Raw genomic sequence first — 16641 nt, 5'->3', positions numbered from 1 at the left:
TTTGACTGATACTGTATATATACAGTATATTTCATATATGCATTACATCGCCTACTACATTACAAACTTGTGGTTTGTCTATTACTAGGAGTAAGAAGGAACCATGAACGATTTAAATGTGTTTTGTTATCTGACAAAAACACACAATGAAGGTGAGCAGTTATTTAAGCAATAAGGCTGGTGTGGTATATGGCTGTTCTTATGCACAATGCAACGTGGAGTTTCTGGATACAGTCCTTAACTGTGGTATATTGGGCATATACCACAAACATCCGAGGTGCCTTATTGCTATTATAAACTGGTTACCAATGTCATTAGAGCGTTAAAAATACATGTTTTGTCATATTCGTTGTATCGAACCACCCAGTTCATAATTTAAAAAAATGAAACAATCAGTGTGCACATTTTATATCTAGACCAATATCAGCCACAATCTTATAGGCTGTGCTGTGAGCAACCTTGCTTTGGGGTCCGGAATGAAATAAGCGGAAGAGCCGACAGACGGAAGACTCGGCGGAAGCGGTCTGTCAAGGGAAGAAACATTTGCAGAATTTGACACAAAGAAGCCTAAGGATCTAAAACATTTTATATTTCGATAAAAACGTATTCCCCAGTCCGCTGCAATGATTCTACTAGAAATCAACAACCGGATTATAGAAGAGACGCTGACGTTGAAATTTGACGGCGCATCCAATGGGTGAGAAATCATTGTTCCAGACTAGCTTGCTAGCTTCCGAATAGCTAACAGTAGCCGTATCTTAATGTCTGGCCAGTATTATTTGCTCGACAATGAATGAATTATGGATGGAAAATGTGCGGCTGGTGGAATTGACAGAACAGGGACTATATATTTGACACGTACAGTAATATTCTGGTTTAACTGAATAAAGTGGCACGCGCCTCTGCAAGAGGCATCGGTTAGCCGGAATAATTGGGGTGTGTCTGTCACTGGTTAGCTTTGGCTAGCTAGACTAGCTGGGCAGGGGAAGCCTATCTAATAACTGTCTAGCTCCAATAAGGGGGTAACGCTAAGCGAACTCTAGTTTACGTGTGCTTGTCGGCATCCCCTCATTTATTGTCCCAATGGACTGCCAATTTTTTAATTATGATGGTGGCTTTAACATAAAATATGTACAGCCGTATTGTTAGCTAGCTAACTATACCTATCACTGGCTGCTATGCTAATCACCGCAGTGAAAGGGAACCTGCTTTTCTAGTTCATGGTATAGTAACTAGCTAACTAGTTTGCTTTCATCTCTCCTCGCTTTGAATTGAGAAAGCGAACGTATCGTTATGGGTTAACCTTGTATTAGCTAGATTCGTTCAATTTCAATGAAATGAATAGAGAATAATCAGACTAGATAGCTGCTAACGAGTATAGCTAGCAATATATTAGCCATCGCGTTGTTGGCCTCTTCCGCATTCCAGCATCCCCAAGTTGGGTCATGTCAGTGCAACTCTCTGGGGAGAGGAACTGCTGTTATAGACAACTTCTAAACCCCAATGAGTGGTTTCTTGAAATACAATTGCAAGTTGCACGAAAACCAAAATGGTTTTACACAAATATGCCAACATGGTAACTGCTGCTACAGAATATTATTATACTGGCAGCAAATTAAGCGTTGTCTATAGTTAACAACTACTCAACAAAACATGGCCGAATTTGTTATATTATCATGCATTCAGTTTCATACATATTTGACATATAATCCTCTATTTGTAGGACTAAACCAGAGGCAGTGGAGGTGACATTTGCAGGTGAGTTAAGGACTAGTGGTTAATATTTCTGTGCAGTAGCATGCAGTTTTAACAATATTATGCTATTTTCAGGTGTCCAGGTGGGTGCTTGTTTGTAACTGATGGCTTTTCTCTGAACTGTAGATTTCGATGGTGTCCTCTACCACATCTCCAACCCCGATGGGGACAAGACCAAGCTGATGGTCAGCATCTCCCTTAAGTTCTACAAGGAGCTGCAGGAGCACGGAGCTGATGAGGTGACACACACACACACCAGCATCTGTACCTCCCTTGCCCTTCATTCAATCTATGGATATGTCCTGTGTTGCTCAGTTAGAGCATGGTGCTTGTAACGCCAGGGTTGTGGGTTCGATTCCCAAGGGGGGGGGGGCAGTTTGTGACCGACTGGCTTGATTCGGTCTTGTGTAGGAACATTTGCATTTTTTTACATTTTTTACATTGGATAAAGGTAGAGACTCGGCGCTAGAAAATGGTATATCATACACTACAGCTGAGGAACATTGGGAAAGTAATTCTGCTTTGAAAGTTGATAAACATGTAACCTCATATATATATATATATATATATATATATTTTTTTTTAAGGATGAAAATGTATGCATTCACTACTGTAAGTTGCTCTGTATAAGAGCGTCTGCTAAATTACAAAAATGTAGTGCTTGTAAACTAACCCATGGCACTCATCATAGCTTCAATTGTAGTTTAAAATGTGTCAGAGTAGATGTTTTATTTTTTGTTGAAAAGGAGAATGTCTGTAAAGCAGGATGTCAGGGCTTTGTACATCCTCACCATGTATGGAAGAAAGCAGCAGCAGTGGTTTCTTATAGAAACAGGAAGTGCTTTATGACTCACCCTATAAGGAGGAAGTGCTGACTGAGACAGCTAAATGTTGCCTAATGAACACCATGACTGCTTTCCTGTAGTCTACCAGTCCTTGTTTTCTTACTCTCTGTGAGCACTACTGAATCAAAGGACTGGATAGGTTTTAACAGTATTGCTTTTACCTGTCGAGCACTTGAAGATCATGGAGGAAAAGAGCTGTGGAAAGGAACACCTATATCACTTGCTGCACTGTGGTGTGTTTTTAAAGGACCAAATCATGTCCCAGTCCTGTCACCTGACCATAGAAAATGAATGTCTACCTTCATTGCCTTGTGTCCTACTTCCAGCTCCGTTCTTCATTGTAGTGGTATAGAAAGCTAGTTTAACTACTGCAAAAACAGTGGCCTTATGAGAACATGTTCAAGTAATCAAGCCTCGTCCTTTTCAGTCACTCAATGTAAATTTGGTACACCTTGTCACCTTTCTTCACTAACTCACAAAACACATTTTCGTGTGTGGAAATGTTCCGCTTTACGTGTTACATAATAGATTTACACAATACATAAATACATGTGTCACAATGGTGCACTCTTGCAGTTTTACTGTAAAGGAAACTGAGTTGCAGTACATCTTCTTATAATAGAAGTTGTCATCTGTTTTGACATGTGTACGCTGGATTTGCATATTATTGCCTTTTTTGTTCAGAACTCGGGCTGCATTCCAGTGATTCCACATTGATGGGTAACTGTTGTTTTAGGGGAAGGCTTATGATCTCCCCTTACCATTCTCTACCCTGAGACATCCACCTCTACCAGTCCACTCTGGCTCTCTGATGTTGCATAGCTGGTGTCGGACTCCGTCGGGGCATTTATCTGTTACTGCCCATAATAACACACCAAATCCCTCCCTCCTTTCAGCTGCTGAAGCGGGTCTATGGGAACTTCCTGGTTTCACCCGAGGCGTGTAAGTATTACGTAACTACGGTCCACTCTCCCTATGTAGGTTTCCACTGTCACCATGTTAATGACTCCAACTACTCAGAGAATTATCGACAGCGTGTCATATAGCCTATCCCTTACGGAGGTCCAACACCCACACTTATATTATTACCACTGACTTCGCTGATAGCTACTTTATTCAGAAAAAAATGTACTAACTTACTGAGATACTGTATGTGGTTGTCCCACCACCTAGCTGGGACTGAGATACTGTATGTGGCTGTCCCACCACCTAGCTGGGACTGAGATACTGTATGTGGCTGTCCCACCACCTAGCTGGGACTGAGATACTGTATGTGGCTGTCCCACCACCTAGCTGGGACTGAGATACTGTATGTGGCTGTCCCACCACCTAGCTGGCACTGAGATACTGTATGTGGCTGTCCCACCACCTAGCTGGGACTGAGATACTGTATGTGGCTGTCCCACCACCTAGCTGGGACTGTAAAATCACTATAAATGACTCAAATGTAAAAAAATAAACAACTGCTTCTTGTTTTCCTGCTTTAGTTTTTTTAGTTTAGACACATTCAATTAAAATAACACCATGCACCCACATCCTCCTCCATGATTGAAACTAATGATAGTGTTTACTGGGTGATACGCTGTCTTTGGTTGGCACCAGGTCTAACGCTTTGCATTTAGGCCAAAACGTTGTTCGTTTTTTTGTTGTTGCTTAGTTTACTTTGTTGGAAAGTCTATGCAGAATTAGGGTTTTATTAGTATTTATTGTCCTTTGCTATAGGCTGGTTTTGACCCCCATTCCCCTCAGAGATTGACACCATGTCATAGTTAGTAAACCTCTTACTAAGAAGTTTTCTAGCGATTTAATAATTATATCGAACAATAGCTGACCTTGCCTGTAATTGGCTGTCTCCTAGGCTACAACGTGTCCCTGCTCTTTGACCTGGATGCGGTCCCGGCCAATAAGGAGGAAGTGATCCACCAGGCGGGCATGCTGAAGAGGAACTGCTTCGCCTCGGTGTTTGAGAAGTACTTCAAGTTCCAGGAGGAGGGCAAGGAGGGAGAGACGAGGGCCGTGGTCCACTACAGAGACGACGAGTCCATGTAGGTGGCCGCTGCACTGCCTGGATGAACATTTATAGAAGTAACCATAGACAAAACAAGGATGCTATTTGTTGTTGACTACTAGAAGTCTGAGGCTTTGGGTGGGGGGGGGTTCTACTAAAACATGGAATTGTTTTAAGGTGGTCATGAAATAGATCATTTAGTTATTTGATTTGGAATTTTAGGACCCCTGTATGTATCAAAACAATTACTTGTTGAAATATAGAATTTTGCCTTTACTGCTATAGCCCCTAAAAGCACTGAGTAACACATTCAAAAATGACAAAACAGTATCAAATAAATCCTAAGGAATAAGGTTTTGAAGTGTGTATATCTCAATCACACACACTACCGGTCAAGTTTTAAAAACACCTACTCAATCAAGGGTTTTTCTTTATTTGTACTATGTTCTACATTGTAGAATAATAGTGAAGACATCAAAACTATGAAAAGCACCTATGGAATCGTGTAGTAACCAAAAAGGTATTAAACAAATGTTATATTTGAGATTCTTCAAATAGCCACCCATTGCCTTGATGACAGCTATGCACACTCTTGGCATTTTCTCAACCAGCTTCATGAGGTAGTCACCTGGAATGCATTTCGATTAACAGGTGTGCCTATTTAAGTTAATTTGTGAAATTTCATTCCATAATGCATTTGAGCCAATCAGTTGTGTTGTGACATGGTAGTGAGTGGGGGGGGTATACAAAAGATGGCCATATTTGGCAAGAACAGCTCAAATAAGCAAAGAGAAATTACAGTCCATCATTTAAGACATGAAGGTCAGTCTATTGCTCGTGTTTCTTGGCCCAAGCAAGTCTCTTCTTATTGGTGTCCTTCAGTTGGTTTCTTTGCAGCAATTCGACCATGAAGGCCTGATTCACGCAGTCTCTAAACAGTTGACGTTGAAATGTGTCTGTTACTTGAACGCTGAAGCATTTATTTTGGCTGCAATCTGAGGCTGGTAACTCTAATGAACTTATCCTATGCAGCAGAGGTAACTCTGGGTCTTCCTGTCCTGTGGCGGTTCTCATGAGAGCCAGTTTCATCATAGCGCTTGATAGTTTTTGCGACTGCACTTGGAGACACTTCCAAAGTTTAAATGTCTGTGTTGACTGACCTTCATGTCTTAAAGTAATGATGGACTGTCATTTCTCTTTGCTTATTTGAGCTGTTTATCGCCATAATATGGACTTGGTCTTTTACCAAATAGGGCTATCTTCTATATACCACCCCTACCATGTGACAACATAACTGATTGGCTCAAAAGCATTAAGAAGGAAAGAAATTCCACAAATGAACTTTTAACAAGGCACACCTGTTCATTTAAATGCATTCCAGGTGACTACCTCATGAAGCTGGTTGAGAGAATGCCAAGAGTGTACAAAGCTGTCATCAAGGCAAAAGGTGGCTACTTTGAACAATCTCAAATATAAAATGTATTTTGATTTTATTTATTTATTTTTGCTTACTTCATGATTCCATATGTGTTATTTAATATTTTTGATGTCTTCACTTCATTCTACAATGTAGAAAATAGTAAAAAGAAAAGGAAAGGTGTCTAAACCTTTGACTGGTACTGTGTATATTTTTAAATCTAAGAAACCTTTTTTTTACTGCCAGTATTCCATGTCACCGAGGTGACTACTGGTTGTTGACATGTTCCTGTGTTTGTCCTCAGGTATCTGGAGGCCAAGAAGGACAGAGTGACGGTGGTGTTCAGCACTGTGTTCAAAGACGACGATGATGTCATCCTTGGGAAAGTGTTCATGCAGGTGAAACAATATTTCTCTCTCAAGTAGTGATGCGCCGATATGACATTTTTGGCTGATATCCAATATTTTCCTTGCCAAAAAACCCCGATACTGATATTTAACATTTGTGGCCTTTTAAGCATTCTAGTACAGTTAATTAGTTAAAACACGAATGGATGCAGCGTCACTACAGTACCTGGTTCGAATCCAGGCTGTATCACATCCAGCCGTGATTGGGAGTCCCATAGGGCGGTGCACAATTGGCCCAGCGTTATCCGGGTTAGGCCGTCATTGTAAATAACGATTTGTACTTATGTCACCATTACCAGTAAAACATCATCAAAACTAATTTCTTTCACTTACTTGCTGTGCTGTTTCGTTGTTCATTTGTTCAGTCGTTTCATTCTCAACCAGGATTTCATCATACATGTCAAGCAGTGAAGTTTCAGCTCTGTCCGTGGCCTCTCTTCCTCGGTGCGCACTGTCACTGTCTCTGTTTCCATCTTGTCCAGCTCTGTCTGTCCGTGGCCTCTCTTCCTCGGTGCGCACTGTCACTGTGTCTGTTTCCATCTTGTCCAGCTGTGTAACATTTCACATAAACCCTGTCTCTTGTCTGCATCGAGGTAGCAGTCCTTGTACATAGCATCGAGCATGGTGGCGACACAGTAAAGAGAGAATGCCACCGACTCGCTTGTTCACAGCCTGTGTGGGCAGTTTTGTTGAGCAGGCGTTTCAATGCCGTGACAGAGGGCTGCAGTTGATCAGCTTATTTCTCCAGTCAGTTGTTTTGAATGGAGCTAGCTACTGTGTTCATGTTTCCATGTTTCAAACATGTTCTCAAATGCTATTGAAATGGCAGCAGCAGTATGACAACCAGCACATTCATGAGCATGAAATATGACCTTCCTCATTCTGAAATTCTCGTCGACCCACTGTGCTGTCAGACTCAGCATGCTGATATCGCTGGTCCAAATGTCAGTCGTGAAGCTAATAGCAGTGACGCTATTACTGTGTAACTCCTGTAGGGCAACATCTGAAAAATAGCACACTTAGTAGTGTGTATCGGTGCTCGACCAGTCGGCGAAAGCCAACATCACCCACGACAGAGTGGTTGTCAAGGACAACAAATTCCATTATCTTGGCGTTAATGGATTTCGCCATTGAGTTGTCTCGCTGAAATGTTGTTTCTCTTTCAAATGATTGCTCAACTTGTTGAGTGCTCGATCCACACAGCAGACATGGTGGGCTAGGTTAGGAATGCTGTGTTGCGTGTGTCGTTACATCATGTACCTACATTATATAGGTATGCACGTCAGCTGTGACATCGGTTTTGCACATCGGCGTTAAACTAGAAATATTTTGTCGATGTTGTCATGTTTAGCTAATATTGGCCAATTCCGATATGTTCACTGATATCGTGCATCCCTACTCAAGTTTTCATCACCCTTAACAGGAACCGCCTCTCACATGATTAAAACGAGCTTGGCAGCACTATGTACTAGAGGTCGACCGATTAATCGGAATGGCCGATTAATTAGGGCTGTTTTCATAGCAATCAGTATTTTGGGCGCTGATTTGCCTATTTTTTTTTCAAATGTTTTTTTATACCTTTATTTAACCAGGCAAGTCAGTTAAGAACAAATTCTTATTTTCAATGATGGCCTGGGAACAGTGGGTTAACTGCCTGTTCAGGGGCAGAACGACAGATTTTCATCTTGTCAGCTCGGGGGAACTAATCTTGCAACCTTACAGCATTAAACTTATCTTATAAAAAACAATCAATCAATCATAATCACTAGTTAACTACATATGGTTGATGATATTACTAGATATAATCTAGCATGTCCTGCGTTGCATATAATCTGACTGAGCATACAAGTATCTAAGTATCTGACTGAGTGGTGGTAGGCAGAAGCAGGCGTGTAAACATGAATTCAAACAGCACTTTGGGGCGTTTTTACAGCAGCTCTTCGTTGTGCGTCAAGCATTGCGCTGTTTATGACTTCAAGCTTATCAACTCCCGAGATGAGGCTTGTGTAACCGAAGTGAAATGGCTAGCTAGTTAGCACGCTCTAATTGTCGTTGTGTTGCTGGTTCGAGCCCAGGGAGGAGCGAGGAGAGGGACGGAAGCTATACTGTTACACTGGCAATACTAAAGTGCCTATAAGAACATCCAATAGTCAAAGGTTAATGAAATACAAATGGTATAGAGGGAAATAGTCCTATAATTCCTATAATAACTACAACTTAAAACTTCTTACCTGGGAATATTGAAGACTCCTGTTAAAAGGAACCACCAGCTTTCATATGTTCTCATGTTCTGAGCAAGGAACTGAAACGTTAGCTTTCTTACATGGCACATATTGCACTTTTATTTTCTTCTCCAACACTTTGTTTTTGCATTATTTAAACCAAATTGAACATGTTTCATTATTTACTTGAGGCTAAATAGATTTTAATGATGTATTAAGTTAAAATAATTGTCATTATTACAAATACTTTTTTTTCCGGCCAATTTAATCGGTATTGGCTTTTTTGGTCCTCCAATAATCGGTATCGGCGTTGAAAAATCATAATCGGTCGACCTCTACTATGTACGGTACAATGTGATGTAATTACAATGCAGTATGTATGTCCATATGGTTGTGAAAAGGAGAAAGGATGCCAAAGTAGCTTTGCACTGTTGCCTAAAGGTAGTTCACTACAGTAATGCAGAAACCCAATCACCTCTCCATGTCTGTGCAAATGATTTATGAAATATCTTATTTGCTCTCTACACTATTAGGTATTTGTCATGGACAACCTTAGTGTGTGTGTCACTCTCTGTATGTGTCTCACTGTCTGTCTGTGTTGCTCTCTCTGTCTCTGTGTGTAGGAGTTTAAGGAGGGTCGGCGAGCCAGTCACACTGCCCCCCAGGTTCTGTTCAGCCACCGGGAGCCGCCCCTGGAGCTGAAGGACACTGACGCTGCCGTTGGAGACAACATCGGCTACATCACCTTCGGTCTGTACCAACCATTCCCAGGTTTTCCAGAAATCCTGGTTGGAGGATTCTGGATTTTCTGCTTATTCTATTCTGATTCCTGGAATCTTCCAAATGGGATGTTGGGCCTTCCTGTGAATTACATGGTTTTACTGTACAAGAAGGTGCCTAGAGCTGAATTGTGTGACCATTAAATATATATATTTTAACTTAAACTAGACATGCAATTAATTAGTTGTTTTCCCAACGCTAGTGACATGATAGAAAGTAGTCAGTGGATGATCATAAACAAACATTAACTTGAATATCAGGTCAGTCATCAGCCTAATTCAATGTCTTTGTGGTAATGTGTGTTATTTCTCCTGTCCTCTCAGTCCTGTTCCCACGTCACACCAACGCCAACGCTAGAGACAACACCATCAACCTCATCCACACCTTCAGGGACTACCTGCACTACCACATAAAGTGCTCCAAGGTGACTTCCCTAACTAGTATACTAACTAGGACCCTATTAGTCCCAACTTCTGCACTGCCCTAACTAGGACACTACTATACCTGCACTACCCATTATAGTGCTCCTTGATGAGCACTAACTATTGCCCTTACTAGGGCCCTACCATACCTGCACTACCATGTAAAGGAACAGTTTTCTGGACATAGATTAAGCAAAGGTTGAGGGAATAACTTTACCGGCACTAGCATGGTAAAACCCTGCAGTCTGTGATCATAAAGGTATCTGATGGGCTTTCCATCGTAAACAGTTACGGGCGTGTAAATATGTGCTTTTCAGATTCCTGCCTGGTATGAGTTGAGGTCAATTAGTGTGCATGTCAGTGAGCTGTTGGTTCAGTAGGTGTGTATTAAGGTTCAGTAGGCGTGTATTAAGGTATGTCTCTGTGTCGTCGTCGCCCCCCCCCCCCCTTCCAGGCCTACATCCACACACGTATGAGGGCTAAGACTTCTGACTTCCTCAAGGTGTTGAACAGGGCTCGACCCGACGCTGAGAAGAAGGAGATGAAGACCATGTCGTAAGTTACTGCTGCTCTGCACGCCAGCGTTGGAGTGCTGATCTAGGATCAGTTTAGCCTTTTGGCTCACTATGGATAGTATTACATGTCTATGTGGGAGGGGATCCTAGATCGGCACACCTACTCTCAGATGCTTTTAGAATATGGTCCCATACCTGGACTGTGCTTGATTGAGCTTTCCTGGAACTAATGGAATAGTCCTAAAAGTGCATGCCCCGCCCACCTGGCACTCCAGCCAATGCTCGAACAAAACGCTCAAAGTATTTGAAAAAATGAACATACTAATTGGACCCAGGTCTGACTTATTCCACTGCCAGCCATTGGGTTCACTGGGATGTGGGTGACCTAACGTTGACTCTAGCAGCACTGCCTGTAGGACACTTCTGTCCTTTAAAACAAGTCATATGGGAAGTTCACCCTGCTGTGTGTGCCTGTGAGTGTAGCCTGTTCTCAAAGATCAGAGAGATCAGTTAATCTGTTATCATGTATTGAAGCACACGGGCTACTTTCACCATGTCCCAGATCTTATTGTCCCTGATAATGCTTGATTTTGTGTGTGAAATGTTTTCACGTCCCTCGCCCACCTCGACATTCCTTTCTTAATTAAATACCAACAGCGAACACACTCATCAGCGCCTGTGTGGTGAACAGCAGTCAGATGGAGAGAGAGAGAGCCAGGGTGGAAGTGTGTACTCTCTCTACGTCTCTGGTACCAAGTTGCAGCCTTCACCCAAACCACAGCTGATAATGGATTGTAGAGATTCCTTAGAAGCTGATAAAAGAATAGCTTCTACAGATTCCTTAGAACCCTCCTGTAATGTTCTTGTCTGTAGGCTACGGTGTTTGTGAGGGCTGTCTTGTTTCAACAGTTGTGTTCATTGTGTGTGTACTACTAGAACTGCTTTGACACGAGCAGCGCTGTTTGAAGTGGGCTCAGGTGGAATTTTTACAAGCTCCCCCCACTCACTCAGTTTGGTCCCTATTGCTGTGTGGGATCTGTGGATCTGATCAGCATTCCCCCTCTCTGTCTGAAACAGAAGAGGCCTTGTCTAAATATGAATATTTAACTGTGACTCCGGGGAATTCTATGCCACTGATCCTCAGGGAGCTCCGCTCTGGGTGGAAGGAAGCAGGGGTGTACTCTTGTTTCACAATCTGGGATTTAGTCAGCGGTAGTTGACATAGTTGGGTCAACATTTAGTTGGAAGGTGTGGTATCTGTATTTTTTACTCTTGCATGGAGGCCATATCTGCTGACCTTTTGTGTGTTGACCAAGAGTCGTCTGTTCTTTCGACCAATCTATTGGTCAACATTTTTAAACGTGTATTTTTCCATATAGACACATCAAATGTCTTTTAATCAAATCAACTATATATATATATATATATATATATATATAAATCAACCATAAATCAATCATTTAAATCAACTATATATATGTTGATTTGATTAAAAGACATTTGATGTGTCTATATGGAAAAATACACGTTTAAAAATGTTGAACAATAGATTGGTCGAAAGAACAGACGACTCTTGGTCTTTTGGATCTTTTTATCAACTTAAGTTCTTATGAACATTACAAGTTTTGAACTTCTATTTGCTATTTATGGCCTGTAGGCCTCATTGACCTGAGCTCATTACAACTCATTTTTTAGTAAAAAAAAAAAAGCATAATGTCTGGATTATTTAGACTAACAAATACTCAGATGAAACATATTGTGCTATTTATCACAGACTACTTTCTGTCAAAGTTTAACAAGGACTCTCCTCACCAGTGTCATTATGAAAGATATGATCAAGAGCCTCACATACAGTATATCGTTTGATCATTGTGCTGCCACAGAATGAATTGTGAGCAAGGCCTCAAAAGCTTTATATACCAGAGCTGTGAGAAGTTCTATATATCATTGAAACAATGTTGCGATTGTTTGTGAGAATACCAACAAGTGTGGTTCCCGTGGGGGTTGCCATGGAAGCCAAGAAGGGGAGTGAGGTTTGTGTGTGTGTGTGTGTGTGTGTGTGCTCAAACACATGCATGTGGGGTTCTGGGATAGGAAGTGAGTCCATCTGACGAATGGGCATGTGCCTGAACTCAATTTTATACAGTAATTGTAGTCTCACCCATTCATTCCTAATGACTGGTCAGGTTTGACCGGGAAACACCAACAAAAGTTCATTTAAACACCCACAATGCTCCTAGGTTGGTAACTCTAATGAACTTATCCTCTGCAGCAAAGGTAACTCTGGGTCAACAAGTATGTTGTGTGTTCAGATGCCCTATGTGGACGAAGTCATGGAACCTTATGAGAATCAGGTTAAATTAACAACATTTTTCAGAGAGAATTTGTAAATCGGTCCAATTCGAGCAGGAGGGTTAAGAAGGAAAGAAATTCCACAAATGTACTTTTAACAAGGCACACCTGTTTATTGAAAATCATTTCAGGTGACTACCTCATGAAGCTGGTTGAGAGAATGCCAAGAATGTGCAAAGGCTGTCAAGGCAAAATGGTGGCTACTTTGAAGAATCTCAAATATAAAATATATTTTGATATATTGACACCTTTGTTTTTGGTTACTACATGATTCCATGTTATTTCATAGTTTTGAGGTCTTCACTATTATTCCATAATGTAGAAAATAGTACTTTTTAAAATATATTTTTTAAATCATTTAAACTGGAATGAGTAGGTGTCCCAACTTTTGACTGGTACTGTATATGTTTTTTTCTTTATTTGACCCCCCTTTTCTCACCAATGGTCTCGGGAGAGGCGACGGTTGAGTCATGTTTTGGAGGACGCATGACCCGCCAAACCGCGCTTCCACCAGCACACTTAACCCGGAAGCTGCACCAATGTGTTGGAGGAAACACTGTAACTTCTTGGTGCTACCCATCCCATTAGCGGGATCATTTTCCTCAGCAAATAGCATAGCGCAACAGTCAAATAATATTACTAAAAAATATTCATATTCATGAAATCACAAGTGCAATATTGCAAAATACAGTTTAGCCTTTTGTTAATCCACCCGTCGTCTCAGATTTTGAAATGATGCTTTACAGTGAAAGCAATCCAAGCGTTTGTAAGTTTATCGATCGCATAGCATCATGTACACTTGGTCACAAATCAGAAAAGCAATCAAATGAATCGTTTATCTTTGATCTTCGGATGTTTTCACTCACGAGACTCCCAGTTACACAACAAATGTTCCTTTTGTTCCATAAAGATAATTTTTATACTCAAAATACCGACGTTTGTTTGTCGCGCTATGTTCAGAAATCCACAGGAAAGAGCGGTCACGACAACGCAGATGTCCAAATAATATCCATAATGTCCACAGAAACATGTCAAACGTTTTTTATAATCAATCTTCATGTTGTTTTTAAAATATATATTCGATAATATATCAACCGAGTGTGTAGGTTTTTAAATAACAGCAGGAGGAACGATGGCGGCTTTACTCAGTTGTGCAAAAACTCACTCTGAGAGCCCCCACCTATCCACTTACGCAATGTGATCCTTCACGCTCATCTTTCAAAATAAAAGCCTGAAACTGTCTAAAGACTGAAGCCATAGAAAAAGGAATCTGGTTGATATCCCTTTAAATGGAGGATAGGCTTGCATAGGAACAGAGGTTTCCAAATAAGAGGCACTTCCTGATTGGATTTTCCTCAGGCTTTTGCCTGCAATATCAGTTCTGTTATACTCACAGACAATATCTTTAGAGTTTTTTTATCCTAATCTGACAATTATATGCATATTCTAGTTTCTGGGGCTGAGAAATAGGCAGTTTCAAATGGGTACGTTTTTTTCGACAAAAACTAAAATACTACACGCAAAAGGTTAGTTAACTGACAGTCAGCCTGCAGGTGCCCGGTCCGCCACAAGGAGTCGCCATAGAGCGCAATGAGCCAAGTAAAGCTCCCCCGGCCAAACCCTCCCCAACACTGGGCCAATTGTGTGCCGCTCTTTGGGACTCCGAGTCACGGCTGGTTGTAACACAGCCTGGGATTGAACCCGGGTCTGTAGTGACGCTTCAAACACTGCAATGTAGTGCCTTAGACCACTGCGCCACTCGGGATGTATTTCATTTTCAATACATTTGTAAAATAAGCATGTTTTCACTTTGACATTATGGGGTATTGTGTGTAGATGGATGAGGGGGGGGAAATATATTTGGAATTCAGGCTGCAACACAACAAATGTGGAATAAGTTGAGGGGTATAAATACCTTATGAAGGCACTGTATGTGCCTTCAGCTGTCAACTATATCTTTCAACTGCAACATTTCAACAAGTGTGTCATCTAGTCAGCGCCAGCGAGGAGCCTACCTTGTGGCGAGAGGGTTTTCCTTTAAAACATTGACGGAATAAAACCTAGAAGCAGTAATGCCAAGCCCTCTGTAGAATAGGCTTTAGGGCGAGCTGCCAATAAAGTGTCTTTTTAATTGATTTCTGGCTAACTGTTTTTTATGTCTGTTTTCAGGGGCAAGACGTTCTCCCGCTGAGGCTGGTCCACACACGCACTCTGACCCCTGGTCACGTCCCCATTCGTGCCACACTGAGACTCGACTCCACATTGGACAGGATCACAGGCCCCTAAAGCCCCGCCCAGCGCGTGTTCATCCTGTGTCTTTTTTAAATAAAGTTGTCTCTTAGTAGAAATCGAGGCTTAAACAAATAAAAAGGGCATTCCTTGCTTTGCATAGTTAAAAGATAATTATTAGTCCTATATAAATATATATATATATAAAAAATGATGTTTTGATACGATATCTTTTACTCCATTTGGTACTCTTACCTTGCTCCCTCCCTGGTGGTGTCCATAACATCAGAACCCCACCTCCCTCCCTGGGGGTGTCCATAACATCAGAACCCCACCTCCCTCCCTGGGGGTGTCCATAACTTCAGAACCCCTCCTTCCTCCCTCCCCTGGTGGTGTCCATAACTTCAGAACCCCACCTTCCTCCCTCCCCTGGTGGTGTCCATAACTTCAGAACCCCACCTCCCTCCCTGGTGGTGTCCATAACTTCAGAACCCCACCTCCCTCCCTGGTGGTGTCCATAACTTCAGAACCCCTCCTTTCTCCTTCCCTGGTGGTGTCCATAACTTCAGAACCCCCTCCTCCCTCCCTCCCTGGGGGTGTCCATAACTTCAGAACCCCTCCTTTCTCCTTCCCCTGGTGGTGTCCATAACTTCAGAACCCCTCTCTTTCTCCTTCCTTCCCTGGGGGTGTCCATAACTTCAGAACCCCTCTCTTTCTCCTTCCTTCCCTGGGGGTGTCCATAACTTCAGAACCACTCTTTCTCCTTCCCCCTCTCTATGCTTCCATGTTGTCTGTACCATTGTCATTGGAAAAATAAACCAGTCTTATAAAAATCCTTATTTTCTGTGTTGTGGTTTCACAGACCTTAATCTCACATTAACATTACTTTATTCGTCCAATTGTACAAGGTCCAATGGAAATGTGACTTGCACTTTATCCCAACTCCTCTGAAAGACAAAAAGGTACACCTACAGGTTGGAGAAGGGGGCTGCCATACTACGGCGCAATTGTGGGGGTTAAGTGCCCTGTTCAAGGGCGCAACAGCAGGCGGCGGCATCTAGGATTTGATACCTGCAACCCTCCCATTGCCAGCTAACTTCCCACATTATTTTTCCATAAGACCCGAGATTCGACCTGGCAACCCTTCGGTTGCTGGCTTCTCTAACCGCTAGGCTACCTGTCGATACCTGCCATCATGACCTAGTCACAATTCTTTACAACTTCAGTCCTTGTTTGACAAATTCATCTCACGTCATCAACCAAAGTTGTTTTCTTGTTTTATTTTTTGCTGTTTCATCTAGATACCGTTCCTTAGAACTCCAGACCTCGTTTCCTTAGATCACTGTCAGCCATGACTTTCTTTTCCAGGGGTAGCTGCATCTCCTTTGACAACCCATTATCTTGCGATAACAAAAACATGGACTTTTACCTGTTGCTAGGGAACATGACAATGGTGGAGATTCGAGAGTTCAGTCAAGTTGCACTCGTTACAAGTTGGCACCATTGAGGGATTGGTGGAATGTTATGTAGAGCTGTCAAACTGCTGAGGAGTAATACTGTGGAGAGGCCTGCCTACTTTATTTTATCATCAGTACATCAGAAACGGTACATCTGTTTGCTTGTGCTATTGCCAACTCTGTCATGCCACACGTCTTCACAAAGAACCTAATCTTACACTTCAGCAACTGT

The 16641-nt window shown here is 41.9% G+C and overlaps 1 protein-coding gene across 1 annotated transcript; it reads left to right on the top strand.

Moving 5' to 3' along the window:
• Positions 1-414: 414 nt before the first annotated feature.
• On the top strand, positions 415-15791 carry LOC109881335 (actin-related protein 2/3 complex subunit 2-B). The gene is made up of 10 exons (XM_031824007.1): positions 415-697; positions 1724-1758; positions 1882-1994; positions 3497-3542; positions 4459-4645; positions 6330-6423; positions 9278-9404; positions 9758-9858; positions 10311-10411; positions 14893-15791. The coding sequence occupies exons 1-10, from the start codon at positions 624-626 to the stop codon at positions 14912-14914; spliced, it is 900 nt and encodes a 299-aa protein (XP_031679867.1). The 5' UTR covers positions 415-623; the 3' UTR covers positions 14915-15791.
• Positions 15792-16641: the final 850 nt, after the last annotated feature.

The sequence above is a fragment of the Oncorhynchus kisutch genome, linkage group LG5, assembly GCF_002021735.2.
Source record: "Oncorhynchus kisutch isolate 150728-3 linkage group LG5, Okis_V2, whole genome shotgun sequence".
NCBI lineage: Eukaryota > Metazoa > Chordata > Actinopteri > Salmoniformes > Salmonidae > Oncorhynchus > Oncorhynchus kisutch.
The sequence above is the reverse complement of the archived record's forward strand: the minus strand, read 5'-3'. Positions and strand labels throughout refer to the sequence as shown.

Bases quoted from the DNA above. Each gene is read 5' to 3' on its own strand.
- LOC109881335 (XM_031824007.1), top strand. From the start codon at position 624: ATGATTCTACTAGAAATCAACAACCGGATTATAGAAGAGACGCTGACG. The intron at 1,995-3,496 runs GTGACACACACA...CCCTCCTTTCAG, and splicing joins AGGAGCACGGAGCTGATGAG to CTGCTGAAGCGGGTCTATGG. The intron at 9,405-9,757 runs GTCTGTACCAAC...CTGTCCTCTCAG, and splicing joins CATCGGCTACATCACCTTCG to TCCTGTTCCCACGTCACACC.